Source organism: Symphalangus syndactylus, chromosome 5 (genome assembly GCF_028878055.3).
Source record: "Symphalangus syndactylus isolate Jambi chromosome 5, NHGRI_mSymSyn1-v2.1_pri, whole genome shotgun sequence".
In the NCBI taxonomy this organism is placed as follows: Eukaryota; Metazoa; Chordata; class Mammalia; order Primates; family Hylobatidae; genus Symphalangus; species Symphalangus syndactylus.
The window spans coordinates 122287874-122315511 of record NC_072427.2 but is presented as its reverse complement, the minus strand read 5'-3'; the positions used below and the strand labels follow the sequence as shown (position 1 = coordinate 122315511).

General features: G+C 40.2%; 1 protein-coding gene across 6 annotated transcripts in view; it reads left to right on the top strand.

Moving 5' to 3' along the window:
- Positions 1 to 27638, top strand: part of USP8 (ubiquitin specific peptidase 8) — a 122260-nt gene that overhangs the window by 48361 nt on the left and 46261 nt on the right. For 4 of the 6 annotated variants that reach the window (XM_063639459.1, XM_063639457.1, XM_063639458.1 and 1 more), the window contains exons 2-4: positions 13229 to 13397; positions 15554 to 15698; positions 23891 to 23976. In XM_063639459.1, the coding sequence (XP_063495529.1) occupies positions 13294 to 13397; positions 15554 to 15698; positions 23891 to 23976 (335 nt within the window). In that variant the 5' untranslated portion in view covers positions 13229 to 13293. Of the gene's footprint in view, positions 1 to 6275; positions 6438 to 13228; positions 13398 to 15553; positions 15699 to 23890; positions 23977 to 27638 lie in introns of all 6 variants that reach the window. The other 2 variants (XM_055279094.2, XM_055279096.2) reach the window with 1 other exon arrangement.

Here is a 27638-nt window from a genome sequence, read left to right as displayed (position 1 = left end):
GCCGAGATTGCGCCATTGCACTCCAGCCTGGGTGGCAAGAGCAAAACTCCGTCTCAAAAAATAAAAAATAAAAAACGTGGACATAATGGAAAATAATCAAAATGACTTTTGGGTAAGACAGTTGGAAAATAAAGCCAGTACATTAAATTTTTTCATAAGTCTAGCATTATATTATGAACTTTTCTACACGAAAATGCACTTATATTTATGGAAGTGAAAGTAAAAAATGTCTTCAAGTATGTGTTGCTAATAAAATTAGATATAATTAAGGAAACATTTAAAAAATACCTTGTTGTTGTCCCAGTTACCTATTGCTGCATAACAAATCACTCCAAAACACAGTGGCTTAAAACTATAATTTAGTATCTCCTGTTTCTCTAGCCTGCCTGGACTTAGCTAAGTGGTTTTCACCTAGAGTTTAATGCGTTCGTATTCAGATCAGCAGCTGAGTTTGGAGTCACCCGAGAGCTCAGTTGGTCTGGACATCCAAAATGGCTAATTCATGTGAAGGCATTTGATGTTGGCTAGGTGTTCAGCTGGAAATGTCAACTGGAATGCCCACACATAGCCTCTTCACGTGACTTGAACTTTTGACTTGAACAGTATGGCGGCTAGGTTCCAAGAATACATGTTTGAGGAGTCAGGAAGTAGAAGCTGCCAGTCTCCCAAAAAACCTGAGCCCAGAAATTGTCACAACATTACTTCCAACATACTCTGTTGGTTAGAGCAAAGACCAGCGTACAACCCTCACCTTTGACGGGAAAAATGTCAAAGAATTTGTGGCCATGCTTTGCCTACTATAATTTTGATGACAAAGTTGTATTGGACTCTTGTTTGCATTTATATAGCAGATGAAGAATCAGGTACATTTCCAATTTCCAATTTCTTTTCTTTCTTTCTTTTTTTTTTTTTTTGAGATGGAGTCTTGCTCTGTTGCCAGCCTGGAGTGCAGTGTACGATCTCAGCTTACTGCAACCTCTGCCTCCTGGGTTCACGCCATTCTCCTGCCTCAGCCTCCCGAGTAGCATGTCACCACGCCCAGCTAATTTTTGTATTTTTAGTAGAGGCAGGGTTTCACCATGTTGGCTAGGATGGTCTCGATCTCTTGACCTGTGACCCACCTGCCTCAACCTCCCAAAGTGCTGGGATTACAGGCGTGAGCCACCGCGCCCGACCCATTTCCAATTTCTTTAGCCATAATGCTGTATGTTTTAATGGCATATTACAGTTTTCAAAGCATGTTTTTGTATATTTTTTCACTTGATACCTGTGGTCACCCTATAGAAGCAGACAAATCATTCCTATTTCATTTTGCAGATGAAAGTAAACTGAAGAGCGGTGGTGGTGGTATTCGCAGCGATTTATGGAATTTGTTCAAAGTCATATGATTAATAAGTGGAAAGTAAGGCCTGCAACAGTTCCATAATATTAAATTTATTAGTACTGAATGATGAAATATTATATTAAACTTATTTGGAATTCTACATTTATAGCCGTACTAATTTTTTTTTTTTTTTTTTTTTTTTTTGAGACGGAGTCTTGCTCTGTCTTCTAGGCTGGTGTGCAGTGGTGTGTTCTCGGCTCACTGCGATGTCCGCCTCCTGGGTTTAAGCAATTCTGCTTCAGCCTCCTGAGTAGCTGGGACTATAGGCACCTGCCACCATGCCTGGCTAATTTTTGTATTTCGGTAGAGATGGGGTTTTGCCATGTTGGCCAGGCTGGTCTTGAACTCCTGACCTCAGGTGATCTGCCGGCCTCAGCCTCCCAAAGTGCTGGGATTACAGCTGTGAGCCACCGCACCCAGCCCTTTTTTTTTTTTTTTTAAACTGAGACAAGGTCTTGCTCTGTCACCCAGGCTGGAGTGCAGTGGCATGACCTTGGCTCACTGTAACCTCTGCTTCCTGGGCTCAAGTGATCCTCCCGCCTCAGCCTCCCAAGTAGCTAGGACTGCAGGCACACGCCACCATACCTGACTAATACCATACTAATTCAAGTAAAACAGTTCTCATGTATAGTGAATAAGGCTTAACTAAGCCTTGTCTCTTTTGACTAACACATTACAATTTAGTTTTTTGTTTGTTTGTTTTTGAGACAGAGTCTTGCTCTGTCACCCAGGCTGGATGCAGTGGCATGATCTCGGCTCACTGCACCCTCCGTCTCACGGGTTCAAGCAATTCTCCTGCCTCAGCCTCCCAAGTAGCTGGGACCACAGGCACACGCTGCCACGCCCAGCTAATTTTTTGTGTTTTAGTAGAGACGGGGTTTCACTGTGTTGCCCAGGCTGGTTGCGAACTCCTGAGCTCAGGCAATCCGCCTACCTCAGCCTCCCAAAGTGCTGGGATTACAGGCGTGAGCCACCACGCCCAGCCTACAATTTAGTTTTTAATAATACAGCAGTCTTCCCCTTATCCGCACGGGATATGTTTCGAGACCTCCAATGAATGCCTGAAACCACAGATAGTACTGAACTCTATATATACTATGTTTTCCCTATATATACATTTTTATGATAAAGTTTAACTTAAAAATTAGAAACAAGAGATTAACAATAACTAATAATAAAATAGAATAATTACAACAATATAGTATAATAAAAGTTATGCCCTGTGGCCATAACTTGTGCAACTTGAGGTGTGACGGCAAAACTAGCACAAATTTCTTTTTCCTTCATAATTTTGCAGATGAAAGATCTTACCGTAGATCTTAGCAACCTCAGCATGAGTTTTTTTTTTTTTTTTTTTCTTATTAAGTTGAGAACTTTCACCTTTTCGCTTAAAGGAAGCAGTTTACAGCTTCTCTTTGGCATATGTGAATCTCTGCTCTTACACTTTGAAGCCGTGATTAAGTAAAATGAGGGTTACTTGAACACAAGCACTGTAATACTGCTATAGTCAGTCTGGTAACTGAGACAGCCACTTAGTGATTAACAGGCAGGTAGCATCTACAGTGTGGATACACTGGACAAAGGAATGATTCATGTCACAGACTGGGCGAAGTGAGGTGGTGCACAATTTAAAACTTATGAATTGTTTATTTCTGGAATTTTTTTATTTAATATTTTTGGACTGTGGTTGACTGCAAGTAGCTGAAACCATGGAAAGCGAAACTGGATAAGGGGGGACTACTGCACTAAATTCTGAAACATCAATAATGATGTGAACCCACATGTGTTTTTAATAGAGTAAAATGAAATAATTACACATTATAATACCAATTTCAGAACAAAAGTTATGGGCATAAGCATCCTGGAGGTGTTATTTTAATTTCTCAATTACAGAGTTTTAAAAATGAAAATAATTTTTTAAAATTTTGGTAGGTTGAATGATTTAAGATGCTGATTTCAGCTGGAAACAAATTGGTGCCTTCATATAATTTTGTTGCTTCTAGCAGCATGTTTATATTCATTCTTATATTGATGGTTCCCAGTCTTGACTGGTATTGGAATTCTTTTGGGAAGCTTTTTAAAAATATCTGTGTGGGCAAGGCGAGGTTGGCTCATGCCTGTAATCCCAGCACTTTGGGAGACCTAGGCAGGAGGATCCCTTGAGCCCAAGAGTTTGAGACTAGCCTGGATGACATAGTGAGACACTGTCTTTATTTTTTTTAATATATAAATAAAATAAATAAATACCTGTGTGTATGTCTCATCCGTAGAGATTCTGATTTAATTGTTTAGGAGTGGGATCTGAGCATCAATATTTTTTTAAAGTTCTCTAGGTAACTGATTCTAACATACAGCTGGGATTGAGAACTGTTTTTGGTGCATGTTAAGTACGATCTGACTCCCTGCTTAACGATTTTGCATCTGTTAAAAAATTAATGAGGGAGAACACAAAAGAAATGGATTAAAGTTATAAATGTAGATAGACATCTATTCTGGAAAACAATTACCCTTTTGTTAGTTTCTGGGAATGGTCCTTAATAAAACAAACAGACATTGGCCTGGTTTGCTAAGTGCCCGTATCACAGCATTAAGCCGCACTTTACTTTGTTACCATTATGTACTTATCTTTCATTTTAAGAGGCAGAAACTTTATTAAGAGTTGTATTTTTTTAGTATCCCCTGTATCACAACACTGCACTTTGTGTATAGTAGGTATCTATTGTTTACCTAATTGAAGCCAGTTTAGACAGTCACTCTTTAGAACTAAGGCTAGTTCAGCTCCTTGGGAGGCTGAAGCAAGAGAATCCCTTGAACCTGGGAGACGGAGGTTGTGGTGAGCCGAGATTGCGCCACTGCACTCCAGACTGGACAGCAGAGTGAGACATCATCTCAAAAAAAAAAAAAAAAAAAAAGAACTAGGGCTAGTTTATTCTTTTTTTTTTTCTCATGGCATTCTAACACTCCCCCAGTTAGACAGGGTCTCTCTCTGTTGCTCAGGCTGGAGTGCAGTGGTGTAATCATGGTTCATTGCAAGCTGAACCTCCCAGGCTTAAGGAAGGCCTCAGCCTTCCGAGAAGCTGGGACCACAGGCACATGCCACCATGCCCTGCTAATTTTTTTTTTTTTTTGTAGTGATGAGGTCTCACTGTGTTGCCCAGCAGTTCACCAAATCCTAGATAACATATAATTTTGGTGTCAATACTTAATTATCTTCCAAAACAATAGGGATTATCAAAGTCAACATTGATGCCTTATTAGTTGATAAACAGATTTAATATCTGTCTGCTCTCACATATAACTGATTTCTAGTTAATATTTACATCTTAAGATGTTCCTTTAGCATACACTCAGCATTTTCCACATCGAATTACCCAGTTTGCTGTAAACCAGTGGTTCTTATTGGGGGGTAATTTTGCCTTCCAGGACACATTCGGCAATGACTGTAGACAGTTTTGGTTGTTACAAATGGAAGGGAAGGATGATAATAAACTGGCTTCTAGTGGGTAGAGGTTAGGGATGCTGCTAAACATCCTCCAGTGCACTTTGCACAGAGCAGCCTCTCACAACAAATGTTTATCTGGTCCAAAATGTGGGTGATGGCAAGGTTGAGAAATGCTGCTGTAAACTGATCAGTTTTAAACTGCAGTATTAATTTTTTTGTTAATGGCACTACTGCTCTTCATATTTTGCAGGGTACAGTGTGTGTGCCTCTGTGTGTGTGTGTGTGTGTGTGTGTGTGTGTGTAAGCAAGAGAAAATACTGTTTTGATCAACCAGTTACCAAAGCATATTTCTACCATTTTGTGTTCTTTTCTGCAGTCACTTTGTAGTTACTCTTTTCCATAGTATCATTCCCTTGTTCTCCTCCCCTTTCAATCTTACTTACATATACCTAATTTGACCATCTTGAAATACTATTTTTCCCATCAAGAACTGGCTTTTATTGCCTGCTGAATCAAATATAAAGAATTCTAGATGGCTTCAAAAGTCTTCTATAATGTGACTCCATCTCCTACATAATATAATTTAGTTATTCTTGTTAGTCAACATTTTTTTTTCTTTTAGTTAAATTCAGCTGACAGGGAGAAACATTTATTAAAGTGATGACTATGTGAGGACTACTGAGATAGGTGCCAGGGATCCAAAGACATGTCAACATTTTCCCTCTATCCAATTGATTATTTCTCAATAACTTCTGTAATATTCCTTGTTATTATTATTATTTTTTTCGAGATGGAGTTTCGCTCTTGTTGCCCAGGCTGGAGTGCAGTGGCGCGATCTTGGCTCACTGCAACCTCCGCCTCCTGGGTTCAAGAGATTCTCTTGCCTCAGCCTCCTGAGTAGGTGGAATTACAGGCATCCACCACCACGCCCAGCTAATTTTGTATTTTTAGTAGAGACGAGGTTTCTCCATATTGGTCAGGCTAGTCTTGAACTCCTGACCTCAGGCTGCCTGCCTCAGCCTCTCAAAGTGCTGGGATTACAGGTGTGAGCCACCATGCCCAGCCAGATGTCCTCCTTTCTTACCCGGTTCTTAGCTAAATTCTGTCCTCAAGGCCAGTTTCTCTCTGTCTCATCACATCATCATGAGCACTGCATGTGTATGAGGATTTTAAAGCCTTATAGTAATTGTCTGTTGATCCCATTACTGTATTTAAGGAATGATATAGATCACAAGCATTATAGGATTCACATGAAGAAACAAATTCCAAGAACTGGGACCGTAAAGGATTGAAGAGATGGAACTTAAGTTTGTTTCTTTTTGTAGCTGAGACCTCAGATGTGCGCCACTATGCCCAGCTAATTTTTAAATTTTTTGTAAAATTTTTTGTCTTTACTTTGTTGCCCACTTTGTTGGCCACCCACCATCTCTCCCTATCTCTGCCCTTTAGGCAACAACAATACTCAACATAAATATCTGTTCTTGAACTCCTGGGCTCAAGCAGTCCTCCCACCTCGGCCTCCCAGAGTGTTGGGATTACAGCTGTGAGGCACCACACCCAGTCAGTGCACTGCTTTTTGCATGGAGAAAGTCTTGCTACTACTGTAAAAAGGTCAGTGTGCTTAATTGATCTACATTCTGTCACAAACTTCTTATTTTATCAAACTGATAACAAACAATTCCCCAATCAGCACTGGTCATTGGACCATACTTGGAGTTACAGTGCTGTAGTGTGAGACTTTCATACTTTTTTTTAAATTGTCATCTATATTAAGAAATACATTTTACATTTTCATCCAGTGTTATATACACATGTACATAACTGAAACAATTTTATGAAACAGTACCTAACCTTACTATGTGTGACATAGTCTGATGTTTGCTATTTTTTTAATGCTGATCATGACCTTCTAATGGATTTTAAAAACACTGCCCTCAAGCATTTAGCACAGTGCTGGAAACATAGTAGTTGCTCAGAAAATACCATACATTTTAGCAGTGATTAAATCTTGAAAGGGTTGAGCCTTAATACTTGAGGATTACTTTAAAATGTTATTTCATCGGCTGGGCGCGATGGCTCACGCCTGTAATCCCAGCACTTTGGGAGGCCGAGGCGGGCAGATCACCTGAGGTCAGGAGTTCGAGACCAGCCTGGCCAACATGGAGAAACCCCGTCCTTACTAAAATACAAAAATTAGCGGGGCATGGTGGCGGGGCGCCTGTAATCTCTGTTACTCGGGAGGCTGAGGCTGCTTGAATCTGGGAGGTGGAGGTTGCAGTGAGCCAAGTTCATGCCACTGCACTCCAGCTTGGGTGACAGAGTGAGATTCCGTCTCCAAAAAAAAAAAAAAAGTTATTTAATCAATACTTAGTTTTGTGGCACCTTACATAGAATGAGTGTAGAGTGGATTATGAGATTTAAGACAGTGAGAAGATACTTACGTTGAGTATTGTTGCTGCCTAAGGGCAGAAATAGGGAGAGATGGTGGGTGACCAACAAAGACAACTTTTGTTTTCCTTTCAATATTGCCAAAGACCTTAGGAGTGGCTGGTGTGAAGCCCTGCTTAAAATCAGGACCAGTTTGAATGACTACAAACCTCAACTTTCACTTTTTACCTATTAGTCTTCACTTTGTGGTTCCAGTCATCTAATCCCTACTCTTTCACTTAGAAAGGAGCAGAAGGATGTCAGAGAAAGAACATTTTCTTTTTTTTTTTTTTTTTGAGACGGAGTCTCGCTCTGTCGCCCAGGCTGGAGTGCAGTGGCGCAATCTCGGCTCACTACAAGTTCCGCCTCCCGGGTTCACGCCATTCTCCTGCCTCAGCCTCTCCGAGTAGCTGGGACTACAGGCGCCCGCCACCACGCCTGGCTAATTTTTTGTATTTTTTAGTAGAGACGGGGTTTCACCGTGGTCTCGATCTCCTGACCTTGTGATCTGCCCGCCTCAGCCTCCCAAAGTGCTGGGATTACAAGCGTGAGCCACCGCGCCCGGCTTAAGAACATTTTCTCCTTTTTTTTTTTTTTTTTTTTTTTTTGAGATGGAGTCTCACTCTGTTGCCCAGGCTGCAGTGCACTGGCGCAATCTCAGCTCACAGCAAGCTCCGCCTCCCGGGTTCGCGCCATTCTCCTACCTCAGCCTCCCGAGTAGCTGGGACTACAGGTGCCCGCCACCGCGCCCAGCTAATTTTTTGTATTTTTAGTAGAGACAGGGTTTCACTGTGTTAGCCAGGGTGGTCTCGATCTCCTGACCTCGTGATCCGCCCACCTCGGCCTCCCAAAGTGCTGGGATTACAGGCGTGAGCCACCACGCTCAGCTGCATTTTCTCTTTGTTAACTCATTTTCAACACTTTGGGGTTTCACTTTTGGAGCGCTGCTGTTTGACTAAGGCTGAAGTTCTTTATCTTTGTCAGGTTTACATATCTTAAGAATTTTTATTTTTTATTGTTAGAAGCATGTTAATTTTTCTTACATATACTTAGTTCTTTTTTTTCACTTGCAATCCTTTTTGAAGCATAAGGTTTTTTTTTTGTTTTGTTTTGTTTCGTTTTAAAAGACAGAGTCTTGCTGTGTCACCCAGACTCCACTCACTGCAACCTTCACCTCCCGGGTTCAAGCGATTTTTCTGCCTCAGCCTCCTGAATAGCTGGGATTACAGATGTGTGCCACCACGTCTGGCTAATTTTTGTATTTTTAGTAGAGATGGGGTTTCACCATGTTGGCCAGGGTGGTCTCAAACTCCCAACCTCAAGCGATCCACCTGCCTCGGCCTCCCAAAGTGCTAGGATTACAGGCGTGAGCCACCGCACCTGGCCACATTTTCTCTGTTAACTCATTTTTATCGCTTTTGGGTTTCACTTTTGGAGCACTGCTGTTTGACTAAGGCTGAAGTTCTTTGTCAGGTTTACACATCTTAAGAATTTTTATTTTTTGTTGTTAGAAGCGTGTTAATTTTTCTTACATATACTTAGTTGTTTTTTTTTTCACTTGCAGTCCTTTTTGAAGCATAAGTTTTGTTTTGTTTTGTTTTGTTTTGTTTTAAAAGACAGAGCCTTGATCTGTCGCCCAGGTTGGAGTGTAGTGGTGCAATCTCCACTCACTGCAACCTCCACCTCCCAGGTTCAAGCGATTTTTCTGCCTCAGCCTCCTGAATGGCTGGAATTACAGGCATGTGCTACCATGCCCAGCTAATTTTTGTATTTTTAATAGAGATGAGGTTTCACCACATTGGCCAGGCTGGTCTCAAACTCCCGACCTCAAGCAATCCACCTGCCTTGGCCTCCCAAAGTGCTAGGATTACACGTGTGAGCCACTGCACCCGGCCACATAAGATAATTTTAATGTGTTTTATGTTATGGTTTGTCCTAGATCTAAACAAATAAATTCTGCAAATTATTTGACTTCTGTAGTTAATGAACACTTCTGTATAAGTATCAGTGGGTTTGTTGTTGCTGCTGCTCTTATTTTTTTTAAACGATTGCAGCCAAAATAAGGAAATTGAGTTCATTCAGTCATTCTAGTCTTAATATATTTTATGTCAGTCTATTTTCAGATTTCTTTAATGGCAAAATGCAGCAGAATGACTTATCAAAAATGTAACATGTTAAATTCACATAGATTTAGGTTGGATACACAGTCAGCCTTCTGTATCTGTGAATTCAACCAATGGCTGATTGGAAATATTTTAAAAAAATAATTGCATCTGTGCTGAACCATGTACAGAGTTTTTTCTTGTCATTATTCCCTAACCAATACAATATAACAACTGTTTATATAACATTTACATTGTATTAGGTATTATAAGTAATCTTGAGAGTATTTAAAGTAGGGTTATATGCAAATCTTACACCATTTTATATCAGGGATTTGAGCATGTGCAGATTTTTGGTACTTGTGGGAAAAGTCCTGGAACTGCTCTCCTACAGATACTGAGGAATTACTATATATGTTTTGCTTTCTCACTTGATGAGCGGAAAATACCCTTTACCTTCTGTTTGACTTCTGCAGAAATGTGTGTGATTGTAGAGGCTCAAATAGCAATTAAAACAATACTGAAAGTATTTTTAACACTAGGCATCATTAAGTGACGGTATAACTTACATGATTTTGTTAATAAAAATAGAAACAACTATGGGTTTTTAATGGACTTTAGACATTGTCAGAGAAGATTGTTACTTATTTGAACTGTTTCCAAAAATCAAATGGGGACAGAAAAGGAAGCTTTTAAAAAGTACAGTCTTTCTCCTAGAAACCCTTCCTAAAATCTTTGGTGACATCGTAATCTTATCCCTGTACTTTCCCTCCTCTAATCATTTGCCAAGTCCTGTCATTCTACCTTTGCAGTGTCTCTTATTATTATCTGCTTCCTCTATTCCATCTCTACTGCCCTAGTTCTGACCTTCGTCATCTTTCCCTAGGATCATTATAATAGATAACTAGTGTTTTCCCTATTTAGTTTGTCACTTACCGCCTAACTTTATACTCTTCTTAGTTTCACTCACTTACCTCCCTACTTCAGAACCCTGCTACCTTTAGAAAACAAAGTAAATGCTTTAGTAACATTCAAGGCCTTCCCCGTTACCTGTTCCAAGTCTATTTTTTTTGCCACTGCCTTGTAGATCTTTGTTCATTCTATATAGTGGCTAATTCCTAAAGATGTTCTTTACTTTCATTTCTTCATTCTGCTTTTCATCTCTTTGAAAAACCTTCCCCCACCAAGACTCAAATCAAATATTGTCTCTTTGATGATGACTTCCAAGATCCTTCTAGTCATACCTAATCTTCTCTCTTAATTTTTCTCATACTGTAATATTTGTAACTCTATAGTTTGATATCATACTATGTTGTATTACTACTGCTTACAACTTTCTCTTCCACGTTAGTTTTTTAAACTTTGTTGGTTTTTTTGTTTTGTTTTTGAGACGGAGTCTCATTTTGTTGCCCAGGCTGGAGTGCAGTGGCATGATCTCAGCTCACTGCAACCTCCCCTCCCGGGTTCAAGTGAGTCTCCTGCTTCAGCCTTCTGAGTAGCTGGGATTACAGGTGCCTGACATCATGCCCAGCTAATTTTTTTTTTGTTTGTATTTTGTTTTTTGAGACAGAGTCTTGTTCTGTCACCCAGGCTGGAGTGCAGGGTGTGATCTCAGCTCACTGCAACCTCCACCCACTGGGTTCAAGCGATTCTACTGCCTTATCCTCCCAAATAGCTGGGATTATAGGCATGCACTATCATGCCTGGCTAATTTTTGTATTTTTAGTAGAGATAGGGTTTCATCATGTTGGCCAGGCTGGACTTGAACTCCTGACCTCAAGTGATCTGTCTGCTTTGGCCTCCCAAAGTGCTGGGATTACAGGTGTGAGCCACCGTGCCCAGCCCCATTGTTCCAAGTCTTTTTTTTTTTAATCAATATGTTTTTTTAAATGTATATTTTTTGTTAGTTGCTTGTTTAACCCATAACTTCCTAACTTTTACATCTCTCTGGATACTCTTTTCATATTTATATATGTTGCATTGCTTTACTCACGTTTGCGTTGTTTTGCTCATGTTATTTTTTTTCCTTAAAACTTCAAGTACATTACATATATTCTTTTATATGTTATAAAGCATGATACTAAAATGATCACCTGTGCACATACTACCCAATTTGAGAAATAGAACCTTGTTGTACCCCTGAAGCTCCTTATATGTGTCTCCCTGATTACAACTCTCCCTCTCCCAAGAAATATAATGTTGTGTTTAACATTTTCTTTCTTTATAGTTTTACCTCATTTATATCATTAAGCAATATATTGTTCAATTCAGTTTGATTTTTAAACTTTATATAGAGTATCATATTACACATATTCTTGGTTTTTCATTCAACATTTCAGGGGATGGGCAGAAGATGATGAGGTGAGAAGGCGGGCAGGGTATGTTTTCTGGTTAAACTATTTATTCTTGGAGAATCAGAGACCATATCTTATATACCCCTTTAATACCTCTCTTTAAAATGAGGCCTACTGTTGCAAGCTAAGTCTCCTGATGATTTACACTGACATTGAAACAATACTGTGGTCTCTATAAGTGTGAGGAAACCCAGGGGAACCCTGTCATACTCTTTCCTCAATGGATGTTTTTAGCAGGTTTGATGAATTGTTGATGAATTAGATACCTCGCTAGAAGGACATATTTGATATCAGTTGATCCATTTGGGAGTGATAGTGTGGTCCAGAGACCTTTTCTCCCCTATCACTACAGCTTTAGACACAGGACCCAGGGGGGATGATAAAGTGTAGAAAATGTTTGTATATTAGATTGTTGTTTCTAAATGCATAGATCTGAAAGTACAAATTAAAGTGTTTGGTTCAACATGTGTTTATAGATACCTGGAGCAAGTATAGATAGAAAAAAAGTGAAAAGATAAAAATGCAATACTCAGAGAACAAAATGGTTTGGTGACTAAGACAGTGGACTAATGTGCACAGGGTTGGAAGGGATGAGTACCAATAAATCACAAAGTATTAATATTTAATATAAAATGTTACTAGAATTAAAGCAAATTGGGGTGCTTTTGGAATTTTCGTAGGTGAGCAGAGGCCTTCCCATCCCCTGCTCCAAGTTGTACTTAGCTTTTTAGGATTAGATGTTCATTGATGTCCATTTGTTTAATGATAGTGAACTGGTAGAATGAAGATTATTAAGAGATTGGAAAGAAGTAGCCAGATGTGGTGGCTTACACCTGTAATCCCAGCACCTTGGAAGGCCAAGGCGGGTGGATCACTTAAGGCCAGGAGTTTGAGACTAGCCCGGCCAATATGACGAAACCCCATATCTACTGAAAACACAAAAACTAGCTGGGGGCATGGTGGCGAACGCCTGGAATTCCAGCTACTCGGAGGCTTAGGTAGGAGGATTGCTTGAGCTCGGGAAGTGGAGGTTACAGTAAGCCGAGATTGTGCCATTGCACTACAGCCAGGGTGACAGAGTGAGACCCTATCTCAAATAAATAAATAAGAGGAAGAAATCACTTAAAAAAATAAATGGATATCATCAATGAGAAAAGAGAAATATTTCTAGATAAAAATTCCATCTACTTATGATTTAAACATTAATGCTATTTTAACAAAAGAAACATGTAAAAGAATTGATTATTCTTACTGCTAGTTCCTTTGACAGGTAAGATTCCCAACTCTTAAGGCAAAATGATACAAAAAGTAATTTATTTGGTTAATGAAAATTTGAAAAAAATTATTACATTCTTCACTCATAGTCTGCATATCTTAAACTCCTGAAACAGATATTCTAAACAATTTAAAATTAACCCTGTTAGCAAAGGATATGGTTTAGGAATTTTATTTTTTTAAACTGCTTGCTTGTTTTATTGTGAATGAGGAAAATTAGTATAATTATTTGTATTTGTTTCAGGAAAGAACTACTTTTAAGGAAATATAGCATCCATTGTGAAAGTGGAAAAGTAAAGATAATTCATCATGCCTGCTGTGGCTTCAGTTCCTAAAGAACTCTACCTCAGTTCTTCACTAAAAGACCTCAATAAGAAGACAGAAGTTAAACCAGAGAAAATAAGCACTAAGAGGTATGATGTATCCTTTGCTAGTTTGATTGAATCAAATATTAATTTTTAGTTCATTTCCATATTAAAGTTAGATGAATGTTAATTTAAAGTTTATTTGAAAAATAACACCATCACACGAATAAAATAAGACCTCCTTAGAGAAAGTCTTAATGTAATTGTAGCACAATACATATATATTCTGCTCATATGCATATTATCTACTCTCCAGACAGATCATACAGATGTGATCTCTAGGTCATAAAGTTTAAGAGGCAAAGATTATGAGGCTTCTAAAAAAAAATTCAGCCAGAAGTCATTGTCTTACGATACAAAAATAATTCTTTTTTGGCCGGGTGCAGTGGCTTACGCTTGTAATCCCAGCACTTTGGGAGGCCAAGGTGGGCAGATCACCTGAGGTCAGGAGTTTGAGACAAGCCTGGCTAACATGGTGAAACCCCATTTCTACTAAAAATACAAAAAATTAGCCGGGCGTGGTGGTGCACATCTGTAATCCCAGCTACTCGGGAGGCTGAAGCAAGAGAATTGCTTGAACCCGGGAGGCGGAGGTTTCGGTGAGCCGAGATTGTGCCGTTGCACTCCAGGTTGGGCAATAAGAGCGAAACTCTGTCTCAATAATAATAATAATAATTTTTTTTTTTTCACTTTGGGAGGCCAAGGTGGCGGATCACCTGAGGTCAGGAGTTCGATACCAGCCTGGGCAACATGGTGAAACCCCATCTCTACTAAAAATACAAAAATTTACTTGGCATGGTGGCATAGGCCTGTAATCCCAGCTAATGGGAGGCTGAGGGATCCCTGAGCCCAGGAAGTGGAGGTTGCAGTGAGTGGAGATTGCGCCATTGCACTCCAGCCTGGGTGACAGAGTGAGACTCTGCCTCAAAATAAAATAAAAATAAAAAGATCTTTTGAAGGGCAGAAAGTAAGAGAGGGATTGGGCTATTTATCTTGCTAAGTTGGTAAGTTGATGGGGTGACAGAAAACAACTCTAACTCCTGCTGAATGATTTTCAAACGGGAAACACTGGGAAAGATAAAGCCACGTTTAGATAGGACAAGGTCAGGCCTAAGACAGTTTATTCCTTTCTAGCAATGTCTGGTTTACCTCTAGCACTACCCTTATCCCAGAGGAAGTGGTGTATGTAAGTTGGTCGTATCCAAACTTGCATCTAACTTTGTATCAGTTCTGAAGTAGTGGAACCTAAATAATGAAATTTGCTTTATCAAGATCAGTGGTCCCCAGCCTTTTTGGCACCAGGGACTGGTTTTGTGGAAGACAGTTTTTCAATGGACCAGGGTTAGGGAGGATAGTTTTGGGATGAGTCAAGTGCACTACATTTATTGTGCACTTTATTTCTATTACTATTACACTGTAATGTATAATGAAATAATTATATAACTCACCATAATGTAGAACCAGTGGTATCCCTGAGCTTGTTTTCCTGCAACTGGACCATCACATCTGGGGGTGATGGTCGACAGTGACAGATCATCAGGCCTTAGATTCTCATAAAGAATGCACAACCTTGGCTAGGCGCAGTGGCTCATGCCTGTAATCCCAGCACTTTTGGAGGCTGAGATGGGAGGATCACTTGAGGTCAGGAGTTCAAGACCAGCCTGACTAACATGGTGAAACCTCGTCTCTACTAAAACTACAAAAATTAGCCAGGCATGGTGGTACACCCCTGTAATCCCAGCTACTTGGGAGGCTGAGGCAGGAGAATCACTTGAATCCGGGAGGCAGAGGTTGCAGTGAGCCAAGATGGCGCCATTGCACTCCAGCCTGGGCAACAAGAGCTAGACCCCGTCTCAAAAAAAAAAAAAAAAGGAGTGCACAACCTAGATCCCTCACATGTGCAGTTCACAATAGGGTTCGTGTTCCTATGGGAATCTAATGCCACCATGATCTGACAGGAGGCGGAGCTCAGGTGGTAATGCGAGCAATGGGGAGTGACTGTAAATACAGATGACACTTTGCTGGCTAACCCACCACTCATCTTCTGCTTGCGTCCTGGTTCATAACAGGCCGTGAACCAGTACCAATCTGTGGCCCTGGGGTTGGGGATCCCTGATAAAGATTATCTGTGGACTTTGTATATGACCTGTACTTTTTTCCCAGATGTCAATTGCTTTAATTATTATTTTTTCTCTAATTTTAAGTTATGTGCACAGTGCCCTGAAGATCTTTAAGACAGCAGAAGAATGCAGATTAGATCGTGATGAGGAAAGGGCCTATGTACTATATATGAAATACGTGACTGTTTATAATCTTATCAAGAAAAGACCTGATTTCAAGCAACAGCAGGTACCTTTTATTTTTGCATTGTTATTTCCTGAGTTATTTTGCATAATGGAGCTATTGATTTTTTTCTAAAAATTTTAAGTAATAATGAAATGTAACTCAAATTGTATGCAGCATGATCTCTCTCATGTAGATAGGAAAAGGAAACTAAAGATACAATGTTATTATTTACAAATGTGTGTAATGTGTGAACTGGTACACATTCTTGGATTTGCCATGGATTACTACAAGTTTATAGCAACATACAGATTCATAATTTTTTTCTGAGGTAATTAATAATTGCAAGGTCAAGTAGAAGGATTGAATTTGCTCATTAAGTAAGAAAATATGACTTTTTTTTAATGGTACTTTTATTGTACTTTCTTAAGATTCAAGGTTTAGTCTCTTGTTTTTATGTGACAGCTTTTTATATGACTGACATTATACCCATATTAAAAATCTCAGTTTGCAAAATTGATACTAATTACTCCCTAAATCTTTTTTTTTTTTTTTTTTTTTTGAGATGGAGTTTCACTCTTGTTGTCCAGGCTGGAGTGCAATGGCGTGATGTCGGCTCACTGCAACCTCTGTCTCCTGGGTTCAAGCGATTCTCCTGCCTCAGCCTCCCGAGTAACTGGGATTACAGGCATGTGCCACCACGCCTGGCTAATTTTGTATTTTTGGTAGAGATGGGGTTTTTCCATGCTGGTCAGGCTGGTCTCGAACTCCCAACCTCAGTTGATCTGCCTGCCTCGGCCTCCCAAAGTGCTGGGATTAGAGGCATGAGCCTCTGCGTCCAGCCCACTCCCCAAATCTTTAAACTTCTTTTTGCTTTTAATCCTTTGAACGGGTGCTTGTCGTCCATTTGACTGAAGCCATGGATAGGGAGGGCAGAGGCAATATAAATGAATAGAAAAAACTGATGACTAGGATACGTGTTGATAGAGTAGATGTATTTCAATTGTATTAGAAACTAGCAAAAGAATGCTGGGCGCAGTGGTTCACACCTGTAATCCCAGCACTTTGGGAGGCCAAGGTGGGTGGATCACCTGAGGTCAGGAGTTCGAGACCAGCCTGGCCAACATGGTGAAACCCCATCTCTACTAAAAGTAAAAAAAACTAGCTGGGCATAGTGGCGGGCGCCTGTAATCCAAGCTACTTGGGAGGCTGAGACAGGAGAACCACTTGAATCTGGGAGGCAGAGGTTGCAGTGAGCCGAGATCTCACCACTGCACTCCAGCTCCAGCCCAGGCGGGCGATAGAGACTCCATCTCAAAAAACAAACAAAAACGAACTAGCAAAAGAAGAATGTGAAGAATGTAGAGGCTCATTAAACAAATGTTAAGAATGTTGTGTTGCTGGGTTTACCTTTACTTAGAAACAATCTATTACCTGTCAGTAGTAACAAAGTACTGCCTATAGAATTTTCACCTGGTAGAGAAGCTACCCTCAATTAATAAAGAGATTTTATTTTGTTCTCTGGTGGTAGAATTGGCTTCTATTATTTATATTGACTTATTGAAATAACAAAATTTCTTTTGTTCTTTGATGATCTTTTTTAATTTTTTTTATTTATTTACTTTGAGACGGAGTCTCGCCCTGTCACCCAGGCTGGAGTGCAGTGGCGCGATCTTAGCTCACTGCAACCTCCACTTCTCGGGTTCAAGCGATTCTCCTGCCTCAGCCTCCTGAGTAGGTGGGATTACAGGCTCTTGCCACCATGCCTAGCTAATTTTTTTGTATCTAGTAGAGACAGAATTTCACCATGTTGTCCTGGCTTGTCTCGAACTCCTGACCTTGTGATCCGCCCCTCTTATTCTCCCAAAGTCCTGGGATTACAGGCGTGATCCTGTGAGCCACTGTGCCCAGCCACTTATTTTTATTTTTATAGAAGTGTGACTTTTGGTTATTGAGGAATGACTTTAATATTTTACTTAATGGTGATAAATCATTGCTGGTATTTCTTCTCATTAGCAAAGTTATTCTAATAAGTTACTAGGTTTTTTTTGTTTTTTGTTTTTTTTAAGACAAAGTCTCGCTCTGTCGCTCAGGCTGGAGTGCGGTGGCTCAATCTCGGCTCACTGCAACCTCTGTCTCCCAGGTTCAAGCGGTTCTCCTGCCTCAGCCTCCCAAGTAGCTAGGACTGCAGGTGTGCCCCACCACGCCCAGCTAATTTTTGTATTTTTAGTAGAAATGGGGTTTCACCATATTGGCCAGGCTGGTGTCGAACTCCTGACCTCGTGATCTGCCTGCCTCTGCCTTCCAAAGTGCTGGGATTCCAGGCTTGAGCCATCATGCCTGGCCAATTACTAGGTTTTTAGGTCTGTCTTTGTAAAGGGGGCCCCTTGCATTTGGAGGTTCATTCATCTGTCCACAATAGTTGAATTAGTCCTGCCCTGGGAAAAATATTGTTTAATATTTTTGGGCATACTTATCTGCAGATAAGAGACAGAGGCCTTCCTAAATTCAAACAAGTTTTTGCACACTGTGAAATATGTTAAAGTGCAATTGCTTAAAACGCAGTGTGAGTGGTGCTCACTAAAGTAAATATTTTTGAAAGTCTTAAAATTTGGATAACTTTGGTAGTTTTGTTGTTTGCTGTTTTGTTTGTGTGGTAGGTTTTTTTTGGGGGGCGGGTGACAGTCTTGTTCTGTCGCCCAGGCTGGAGCGCAACCTTGGCTCACTGCAACCTCTGCCTCCCGAGTTCAAGTGATTCTCCTGCCTCAGCCTCCCGAGTAGTTGGGATTACAGGCACCCGCCACCACGCCAGGCCTAATTTTTGTATTTTTAGTAGAGACAGGGTTTCACCGTGTTGTTCAGGCTTGTCTCGATCTCCTGACCCTCGGTGATCTACCTGCCTTGGCCGCCCAAAGTGCTGGGATTACAGGCATGACCCACCATGCCCAACCAGTTTTTTTTTTTTTTAAATGGTCTTGTTTACTTTTTGCTTTATTTTGGAAGTTAGTAGTTATTTTTTTTTCTATGACAAGATTGGGAATATTTTTGTAGCTACCTTTTTTTTTTTCTATTCTTGAGAAGGTAGTGAGTACATTTAAATAGATGAGATTTTTCCATTTCCAGAGTCTCTATTGCATTTCCAAAGGGAGTATCTAGGCAGAGAAGTTCAGGTTGAGAAGCTCCCTGCAAAGGCTCAGGTAACTTGGGCCATTATTTCATATGATTCAGTAGTTCAGTTCCTGTTTTTCAGTAAAAGGATCATTTTCATTTGCTCTGTCCAGAGCATCTCATCTGCTTCTGTCTTAGAACTGTTTTTTGTTTGTTCTGAGACAGAATCTCACTTCCGTCACCCAGGTTGGAGTGCAGTGGGCACAGTCATGGCTCACTGCAGCCTCGACTTCCTGGGCTCAGCTGATTCTCCCACCTCAGCCTCCAGAGTAGCTAGGAGTACAGACATGCACCACCACACCTGGCTAATTTTTTAATTTTTAGTAGAAACAAGGTCTTACCCTGTTGCCCAGGTTAGTCTCGAACTCCTGGGCTCAAGTGGTCTGCCTGCCTCGGCCTCCCAAAGTGCTGAGATTATAGGTGTGAGCCACCTTGCCCAGTTGCAGAACTAACTGTTTTCTGTTTTTTGTTATATTTTTCTGTAGCCCAGCCTCTCTAGTGTACTTCAGCTATGTGAGGTGCTAAATTTACTAATAAGATATTTTCTGTTTTTTACCCTTTAGATGAGTTAGGGACTGAATATATGTCATTGAACTTCCTTAGAAACTTGTATTTTCACTCTTATTTTATACTAGAAAATGTTTGAGATTTAGGCTGGGCACAGTGGCTCACCCCTGTAATCCCAGCACTTTGGGAGGCTGAGGCAGGTGGATCACTTGTGGTCAGGAGTTTGAGACCAGCCTGGCCAACATGGTGAAACCCCATCTCTACTAAAAATACAAAAATTAGCAGGGTGTGGTGGTATGCATCTGTAGTTCCAGCTACTCTGGAGGCTGAGGCAGGGGAATCGCTTGAACCTGGGAGGCGGAGGTTGCAGTGAGCCGAGATTGCACCACTGCACTCCAGCCTGGGCGACAGAACAAGAGTCTGTCTCAAAAAAAAAAAAAAAAAAAAACAAGCCCGGGCACAGTGGCTCACGCCTGTAATCCCAGCACTTTGGGAGGCAGAGGCAGGTGGATCACAAGGGGTTGGGAATTCAAGACCAGCCTGGCCAACATGGTGAAACCCCATCTCTACTAAAAATACGTAAAAAAAAATTAGCCAGGTGTGGTGGCAGGCGCCTGTAATCCCAGCTACTTGGAAGGCAGAGGCAGAAGAATTGCTTGAACCTGGGAGGTGGAGGTTGCAGTGAGCTCAGATCGCACCACTGCACTCCAGCCTGGGCAACAGAGCAAGACTCCGTCTCAAAAAAAAAAAAAATTGAGATTTAGATAAAACATTAATTTAGCAAGCTCTCTCAATAGTAGGGAAGGACACTACATTTTATTATCAAAAAGTCAGCATATGAATAATTTTTTCAGGGTTATCTGAAAAAGTGGGGAAAGAAAATGCATTGAAAATATTAGTATAGCAAATTCTAGATAGAATTGTATTTTAAAATTTTTATGGTATTCTTGATAATTCTTAATATTCATTGGTAAATCTATTTTTGTTTAGGAAATCATGAAAGTTGTTTGAATTCATATGTTCAGGAGTCAGGAAAGTTCTGGTAAACCTGAGAAGCAAACATTTTTAGTTATGTAATAATTGGATGTTATCTTTTTCTTCTGCCAATTATCATACTATTGAAATTTTGAAAGTACTTATATTTACTTTAACTGTGCTCCTTTAAGAGCACAGAGATAAATAATTGACAGGAAATCTCACTAATATTAGGGGAATGTCTGGTAATGTGTAACAGACATGCCCAAACATAAACAATTTTTTTGTGTTTAAATAGGTTTAAGCTGGGCTTACAGCCTGGCTTTTTAGTGAGTTCACGTGTAAAAATGAATAAAACAAGTCAGCTTTTGTGGTTTTACTTTGTATTTTGTATTCAGAATGATTACATTATGATTTCTGTTAAATGGTTCTGTTAATGTAACGATTACATTGTATTTTCTGTTGAGAGAATTGCATCAGTAGTCAGGACTTGCTGTGCTAACTGAAATTATTGTAATGTTCAATTGATATGATATTGAACAAACTGTACACTTTTATTGGAATTACATAGTGAAGGGTCCTTCTAGTATATTTAGGCTTTAGAAGAATCAGCCAAACAAAGCATGATCTACTTTTAGACTAGATAGACATATGATAACTGTTATCAACAGACTTTTTTTGAGACAGAGTCTCACTGTGTTGCTCAGGCTGAAGTACAGTGGCACTGTCATACCTCCCTAAAGCCTTGACCTCCTGGGTACAAGCTATCCACCTGCTTTGGCCTCCCAAAGTGCTGGGATTACAAGCGTGAGCCACCCGGCCTGGCCATCAACAGATTTTTCTTCTTAAAAATAAGTCTTATGTTAACTGGGACACAAAAATTAAATCTTTTGCTATATCACTCATACTCTGTTCTTGGGGTTTTTTTTTTCTTTTGAAAATTTCTTTTGAAATTTTCTTTTGAAATTAAAAAGTGTTTAGAATGATAGATTGTTGAGCACTGGTATATTGAATTAGAGCTCAGGTCCAGTTTTTCTAAGTTGTTTATAATAATATTTGTACATGTCTGGCAGTTTTCTTTAGAAAAATTTAATTCTTCATATGCTCCAGGTTGTATTATGCTACTGGACGCTGGTCTTATGGGAATGAATTATTTACTGTTAGTTTTTGTTGTTGTTTTCAAACGGAGTCTTGCTCTGTTGCCCAGACTGGAGTTCAGTGGCACTATCTCTGCTCACTGCAACCTCCACTTATTGGGTTCAAGCAATTCTCCTGCCTCAGCCTTCCAAGTTGCTGGGACTACAGGCATGTGCCTCCACGCCTGGCTAATTTTCATATTTTTAGTGGAAACGGGGGTTTGCCATGTTGGCCAGGCTGGTCTTGAACTCCTGACCTCAGGTGATCCACCCACCTCCGCCTCCCAATGTGCTGGGATTACATGTGTGAGCCCCTGTACCCAGCCTACTGCTAGTTTTTTTTTCCTTTTTCCCCCTGAGACTGAGTTTGACTCTTGTTGCCCAGGGTGGAGTACAATGGCACGATCTCGGCTCACTGCAACTTCTGCCTCCTGGATTCAGTCGATTGTCCTGCCTCAGCCTCCCGAGTAGCTGGGATTACAGGCACACGCCACCATGCCTGGCTAATTTTTGCATTTTTATGCTTTTTTTTTTTTTGGTCTTTTTTTTTCTTCCTTTCTGGGGAACGGGGTCTTGCTATATGCCCAGGCAGGTCTCGAACTCCTGAGCTCAAGCTATCCTCCCGCTTCTGCCTCCCTGAGAGCTGGGATTACAGGCGTGAGCCACCACACCCGGCCTAATTTTTGCATTTTTAGTAGAAACGGGGTTTCACCATGTTGCTGAGGCTGGTGTCAAACTCCTGACATCAGATGATCCACCCGCCCCAGCCTCCCAAAGTGCTGGGATTACAGACATGAGCCACTGCACATGGCCTACTGTTAGTTTTGATCTGCCTAGTTACAGAAGTTATGTTTGTTTATTTGTATCATAAGTAATCTAGAAGTTATATGTATTTATATGGGCTGTTAAATATGTTTATATGGCTCCACCATTGCAGCTCTTCCTGAGAGCCAAAGATGGGTACTTCTGAGCTACAACCCTTCTTTTTACAAATTATGATTATTATAATTTGTAATGAACTGTGCTAGTAGGCTCTATTTGCAAAGTCATATTGACATGTTGTGGCAAATTGGATCCAGTAATCATTTAACTGACTTAACTAGCTACTGCAGCATCATACCAACCTTGATTTGAAAATATCTGATTGTAGTATCTAATGATTGACCTCTTGGAGTAGTGATTTAAAAAACAACAACGACTTCATTGTACTTGTTAGTAAATTATATGCCAAACCTTTTACCTTTTGCATTTTTTGAAGGTGGATTATACTTTTTTTTTTTTTTTTTTTTTTTTTGACAGAGTTTCATTCTTTCACCCAGGCTGGAGTGCAGTGGCGCAGTCTCAGCTCACTGCAACCTCCGCCTCCTGGGTTCAAGTGATTCTCCTGCGTCAGCTTCCCGAGTAACTGGGATTACAGGGACATACCACCACACACAAATGGTTTTTCTATTTTTGGTAGACATGGGGTTTCACCATGTTGGCCAGGCTGGTCTTGAACTCGTGTCCTCAAGTGATGTGCCTGCCTTGGCCTCCCAAAGTTCTGAGATTACAGGTTTGAGCCACTGCACATGGCCTAGATTATACTATTAATTATTTATTTTCTATCATTTGGTTTTTAGTTGCTTAGAGTTTCCTAATGTGTAAAACTTTTTTTTTTTTTTTTTTTTTTTTTTTTTTGAGACGGAGTCTCGCTCTGTCGCCCAGGCTGGAGTGCAGTGGCGCGATCTCGGCTCACTGCAAGCTCCACCTCCAGGGTTCAAGCCATTCTCCTGCCTCAGCCTCTCCGAGTAGCTGGGACTACAGGCGCCCGCCACTACGCCCGGCTAATTTTTTTGTATTTTTAGTAGAGACGGGGTTTCACCGTGGTCTCGATCTCCTGACCTCGTGATCCGCCCGCCTCGGCCTCCCAAAGTGCTGGGATTACAAGCGTGAGCCACCGCGCCTGGCCTCCTAATGTGTAAAACTTGTTTTATGTATCAAAAGTGTTTTGACTCCAGTTGGGATGTGAGTAGCTATTGTAAAGTACAGGTGGAAGCAAAAATACCTGTTTAGAACAAGTAAGCAAAACACATTCCACGTTGTGTCCATACACAGTTTGCTTGATTGTGAGACTGGAGAAAAAAACTAGGTACGTATTTTTAATAAGAAAATATACTTTATTCTTGAAAGCTTTGCTTTTTGGTGCTTACTCATAAATAACAATGTTATTTATACTTTTTAATGGAGACTTACAAATAAGTCAAATTTATGAACTAGTGGATCTTTTTAACTTACTGATGGTATGAAGACATACTTTTGAGACATTTGGAGAATAAATTATACATTTATGTAAGTTAAAAGTTTTTAAAAATCTTCCATTTTAATAAAACAAACTTCCCTTTATATAAGCACCATGATTTTAATGATTTTAGCACTAGTGTCACATGCGGTGCCCAGTACTAACAATATGGGATGGTTTTCCTATAATTTTAGGAATATTTCCATTCAATACTTGGACCTGGAAACATCAAAAAAGCTGTTGAAGAAGCTGAAAGACTCTCTGAAAGCCTTAAACTAAGGTACAGATATTACGAAATATTTAAAATAATGTAAATTAGAAGATAATAATATTTAAGATTTACCTATTTATATCTGAGGATTCATATAATATTCCAATTTTTTTTTTGAGACAAAGTCTTGCGCTGTCGCCCAGGCTGGAGTGCAGTGGCGCAATCTCGGCTCACTGCAAGCTCCGCCTTCCGGGTTCACGCCATTCTCCTGCCTCAACCTCCCAGGTAGCTGGGACTACAGGCACCCACCACCACACCCGGCTAATTTTTTGTATTTTTAGTAGAGATGGGGTTTCACCGTGTTAGCCAGGATGGTCTCGATCTCCTGACGTTGTGATCCGCCTGCCTCGGCCTCCCAAAGTGCTGGGATTACAGGTGTGGGCCACCGTGCCTGGCCCCAATATTTCTAAGTTAGAATATTTGTAAGTTTCTGGCATTATTCTTTAGAAAAATTTGATTCTTCATATGTTCTTTGGTGGATTCTGCTCCTGGATATATGCGTATAGGAATGAAGTATTTACTGTTACTTTTGATCTGCTTAGTTACAGAAGTTATTTAAATTTAGAAAAAAAACTGATTCTGGTATTTGCCGTGACTTGCTTACCAGGTTTATAAAAATAATTACACAACAAAAACAGTATGTTTCAGTTTTTAGTCATTAGTCATTCTTTTTTTTTTTGAGGCAGAGTTTCTCTCTTTTGCCCAGGCTGGAGTACAATGGCCTGATCTCAGCTCACTGCAACATTCACCTCTCAGGTTCAAGTGATTCTCCTGCCTCAGCCTCCTGAGTAGCTGGGATTACAGGCATGTGCCACCATGCCTGGCTAATTTTGTATTTTTAGTAGAGACGGGGTTTCTCTATATTGGTCAGGCTGGTCTCGAACTCCTGACCTCCGGTGATCTGCCTGCCTCAGCCTCCCAAAGTGCTGGGATTATAGCCGTGAGCCACTGCACCCAGCTATTAGTCATTCTTTAAAATTTAAATTGTTTCCCTTAATAACAACATAATGCTGTTATGTAGATCCTAGTAGATAAATTTCTGCCTGTATCTGTAGCATAAAAAATGTTAATGGATAAAACCAAAAACATTCTCAGCAATATGATACAGAAGGAGAGAACAATGGAACTGGTTTTAAGTGATAAAAGCTGCCGAAGCCTTGTTAGTGAAAAACGGCAAACTGAGAGCTGTTTGATGCAAATAATAAATAGAAGGAGGAAACTGAAAGATTTAACCAGGGTGACATATTTCTTTACTGGCTTGAATTTTTTTTTTCACTAAGAATATGTCATATGTTACTTGTATTTAAAAATATTCTGACCAGGAGCAATGGCTCAGGCCTGTAATGCCTGCACTTTGGGAGGCCCAGGTTGGATTACTTGAGGCCAGAAGTTTGTGACCAGCCTGGCCAACATGGTAAAACCCCGTCTCTACTGAAAATGCAAAAAAAAGTTAGCCGGGTGGGGTGGCAGGCAGCTGTAGTCCCAGCTACTCAGGAGTCTGAGGCAAGAGAATCGCTTCAGCCCGGGAGGCAGAGGTTGCAGTGAACTGAGATCTTGCCACTGCACTCTAACCTGGGCGACAGAGTGAGACTCTGTCTCGAAAAAAGAAAATAACTCTCAACTTATAAAGGAAATCATTGAGAAAATGATTCATTATTTAAATATTTACTTCTTATGGCCTGATAGAATGGCCCATCTTTCAGTGTAATGAGGTCCCTGTTGCTAAATAACCTCTGGGTCCTTTCCAGTTCTAAGCCTTTTTAAATGTACTTTGAATTTTTCCTGTGTATAGGTTATTTTGCAGCTAGATATGGAGAACCTTTTCACTGTTTTTCTCCCTGTCTGTCCTCTCCCAGCCTCCTGCCCCATGTTGGTGTCTTTCATGGACATTTAGAGCAACTCTGTGTGAACATATCTTCATATCTGTCCTGTCCTAATTCTGTAATAAGTCAACCACAAAGCTCTTTTCCTCCTTTAAGTCTCTGAAATCTGCATGACTAGAATTTCTGTCTTGTCAGGCCAGCAGTCTGAGAACGGGCATGAGGGAGGGTATATGCTCTCTAGGTTTGGAGAATAGATTATAACTTTAAAGTGAAAGCCCTTAACATCTTGGGGAAGATTTTCTGCTAAATTCTGCCCAATCACCTGACGTCAAGGTCTATGACCGTGGAGGCTTGTGTGCCGAGTGGGGTCCGTGGCCCGCTGGCCCCTGTCCCAGGGGTGGCCGCACGGGCCCAGGTGCGACCGCTGTAGACATAGCCCCAGATTCTGAAAAAACGCTTTAGCAAAAAGACCTAGTGAGTGGCTAGAACATAGATTTCAGTATCACCTGCCATTAAGGAATACTTGTTAAACATTTATTTGCCTGTCCCATTTCTTATTATTATCTTTTTTCATGGACAACTCTCATACCATAGACTTAATCCATTTCTGTTACATTCATGTTAGGGGAGGTCTTAGAGGTAATTTTGACCAAGTCTGAAAGTATCAGAATCCTAGTAAAAGGGATTAAGTGGGTAAAACAATCAGAAGTCAGTTTCAGAGAGCATGCCTCGCTCTCACTTCAACTTACCAACTGAAGCTGCAAAGTAGGAGAGACGTCAGCTCTATTTAATTAGATTTATGGAGACTATAGAACAAATCCAAGGTAGGGGCTAAGATGTGGATAAGAGAAGAAAATAGGAAAAAAGAGAATATTAAAGTTTTTTCATTTCTGCCCTCAAATTGGATTTAGGCTGACTGTGCTTACTTCTTAGGGCAGACAGTTCACGTACTGTTCCAGCATAGAACACTACTAGAGAAGAAATATAGAGCAGTAGGTAAGTGTACAGAGCCAGACTCCCTGGTTATGGATCCCAGTTTTTTTCTTATTAATTGTGTGAGCTTAGGCAAATTACTTAGCCTCCCTCTGCCTCAGTTTCCTCATCTGTAACTAGGATAATCATAAAACCTACCTCATAGTGCATTAAGAAAATTAACATTTACAACACTTAGATGGTGTCTGGCACATATCAAATAATAAGTGTTTGTGCTATTATTTTCGTTGTTATTAACAGTGGAAACATCCTTGTTCTGTAACACCTTTTGTCCTGGCACTCTAGTGATTTGCATTGAGGAGGCAAGGTAAAACAGTTGCATAATTTTGCTCTTGTTCCAAATCTTTCACTTCTGTTTCTAACAGTGAAATGATGCTAGCATATGAGATAGGCAGGAAAGTGGTGTTGATGTTTCCATAGAGATAATAGGGATACATGCTTGCTATTCTGTGACCAAGTTCTTAACACAGTGCAATAGAGAAGTGGGGGAAGTGAGCATACCAATAAGCAAGGTCCTGCTGGAGATTTGAGAATCCATTATCCCTGGTTATTGCCTAAGCAGATGGAATATGATGAAACATCTGTTTTTGTAAAATTCTATCTGAAGTTATTCCGTTTTTCTTTTCTCCTCTCACATCTATTGATGGGTTCATCATTCACTTTTGTTCCATTTATTTTATTTTAACACACTGATTTTCATAAATCTGTTGTTTTCCCAGTAGAATTTTATAATTTATTTTGAAATATTTTCTAATTTCCCTTTCTTCCTTGACCCATGGATCATTTAGAAATATGTTGTTTAATTTCCAAATATGTGGGATTCTTCTTATATCTTATTGATTTCTAATTTAATTT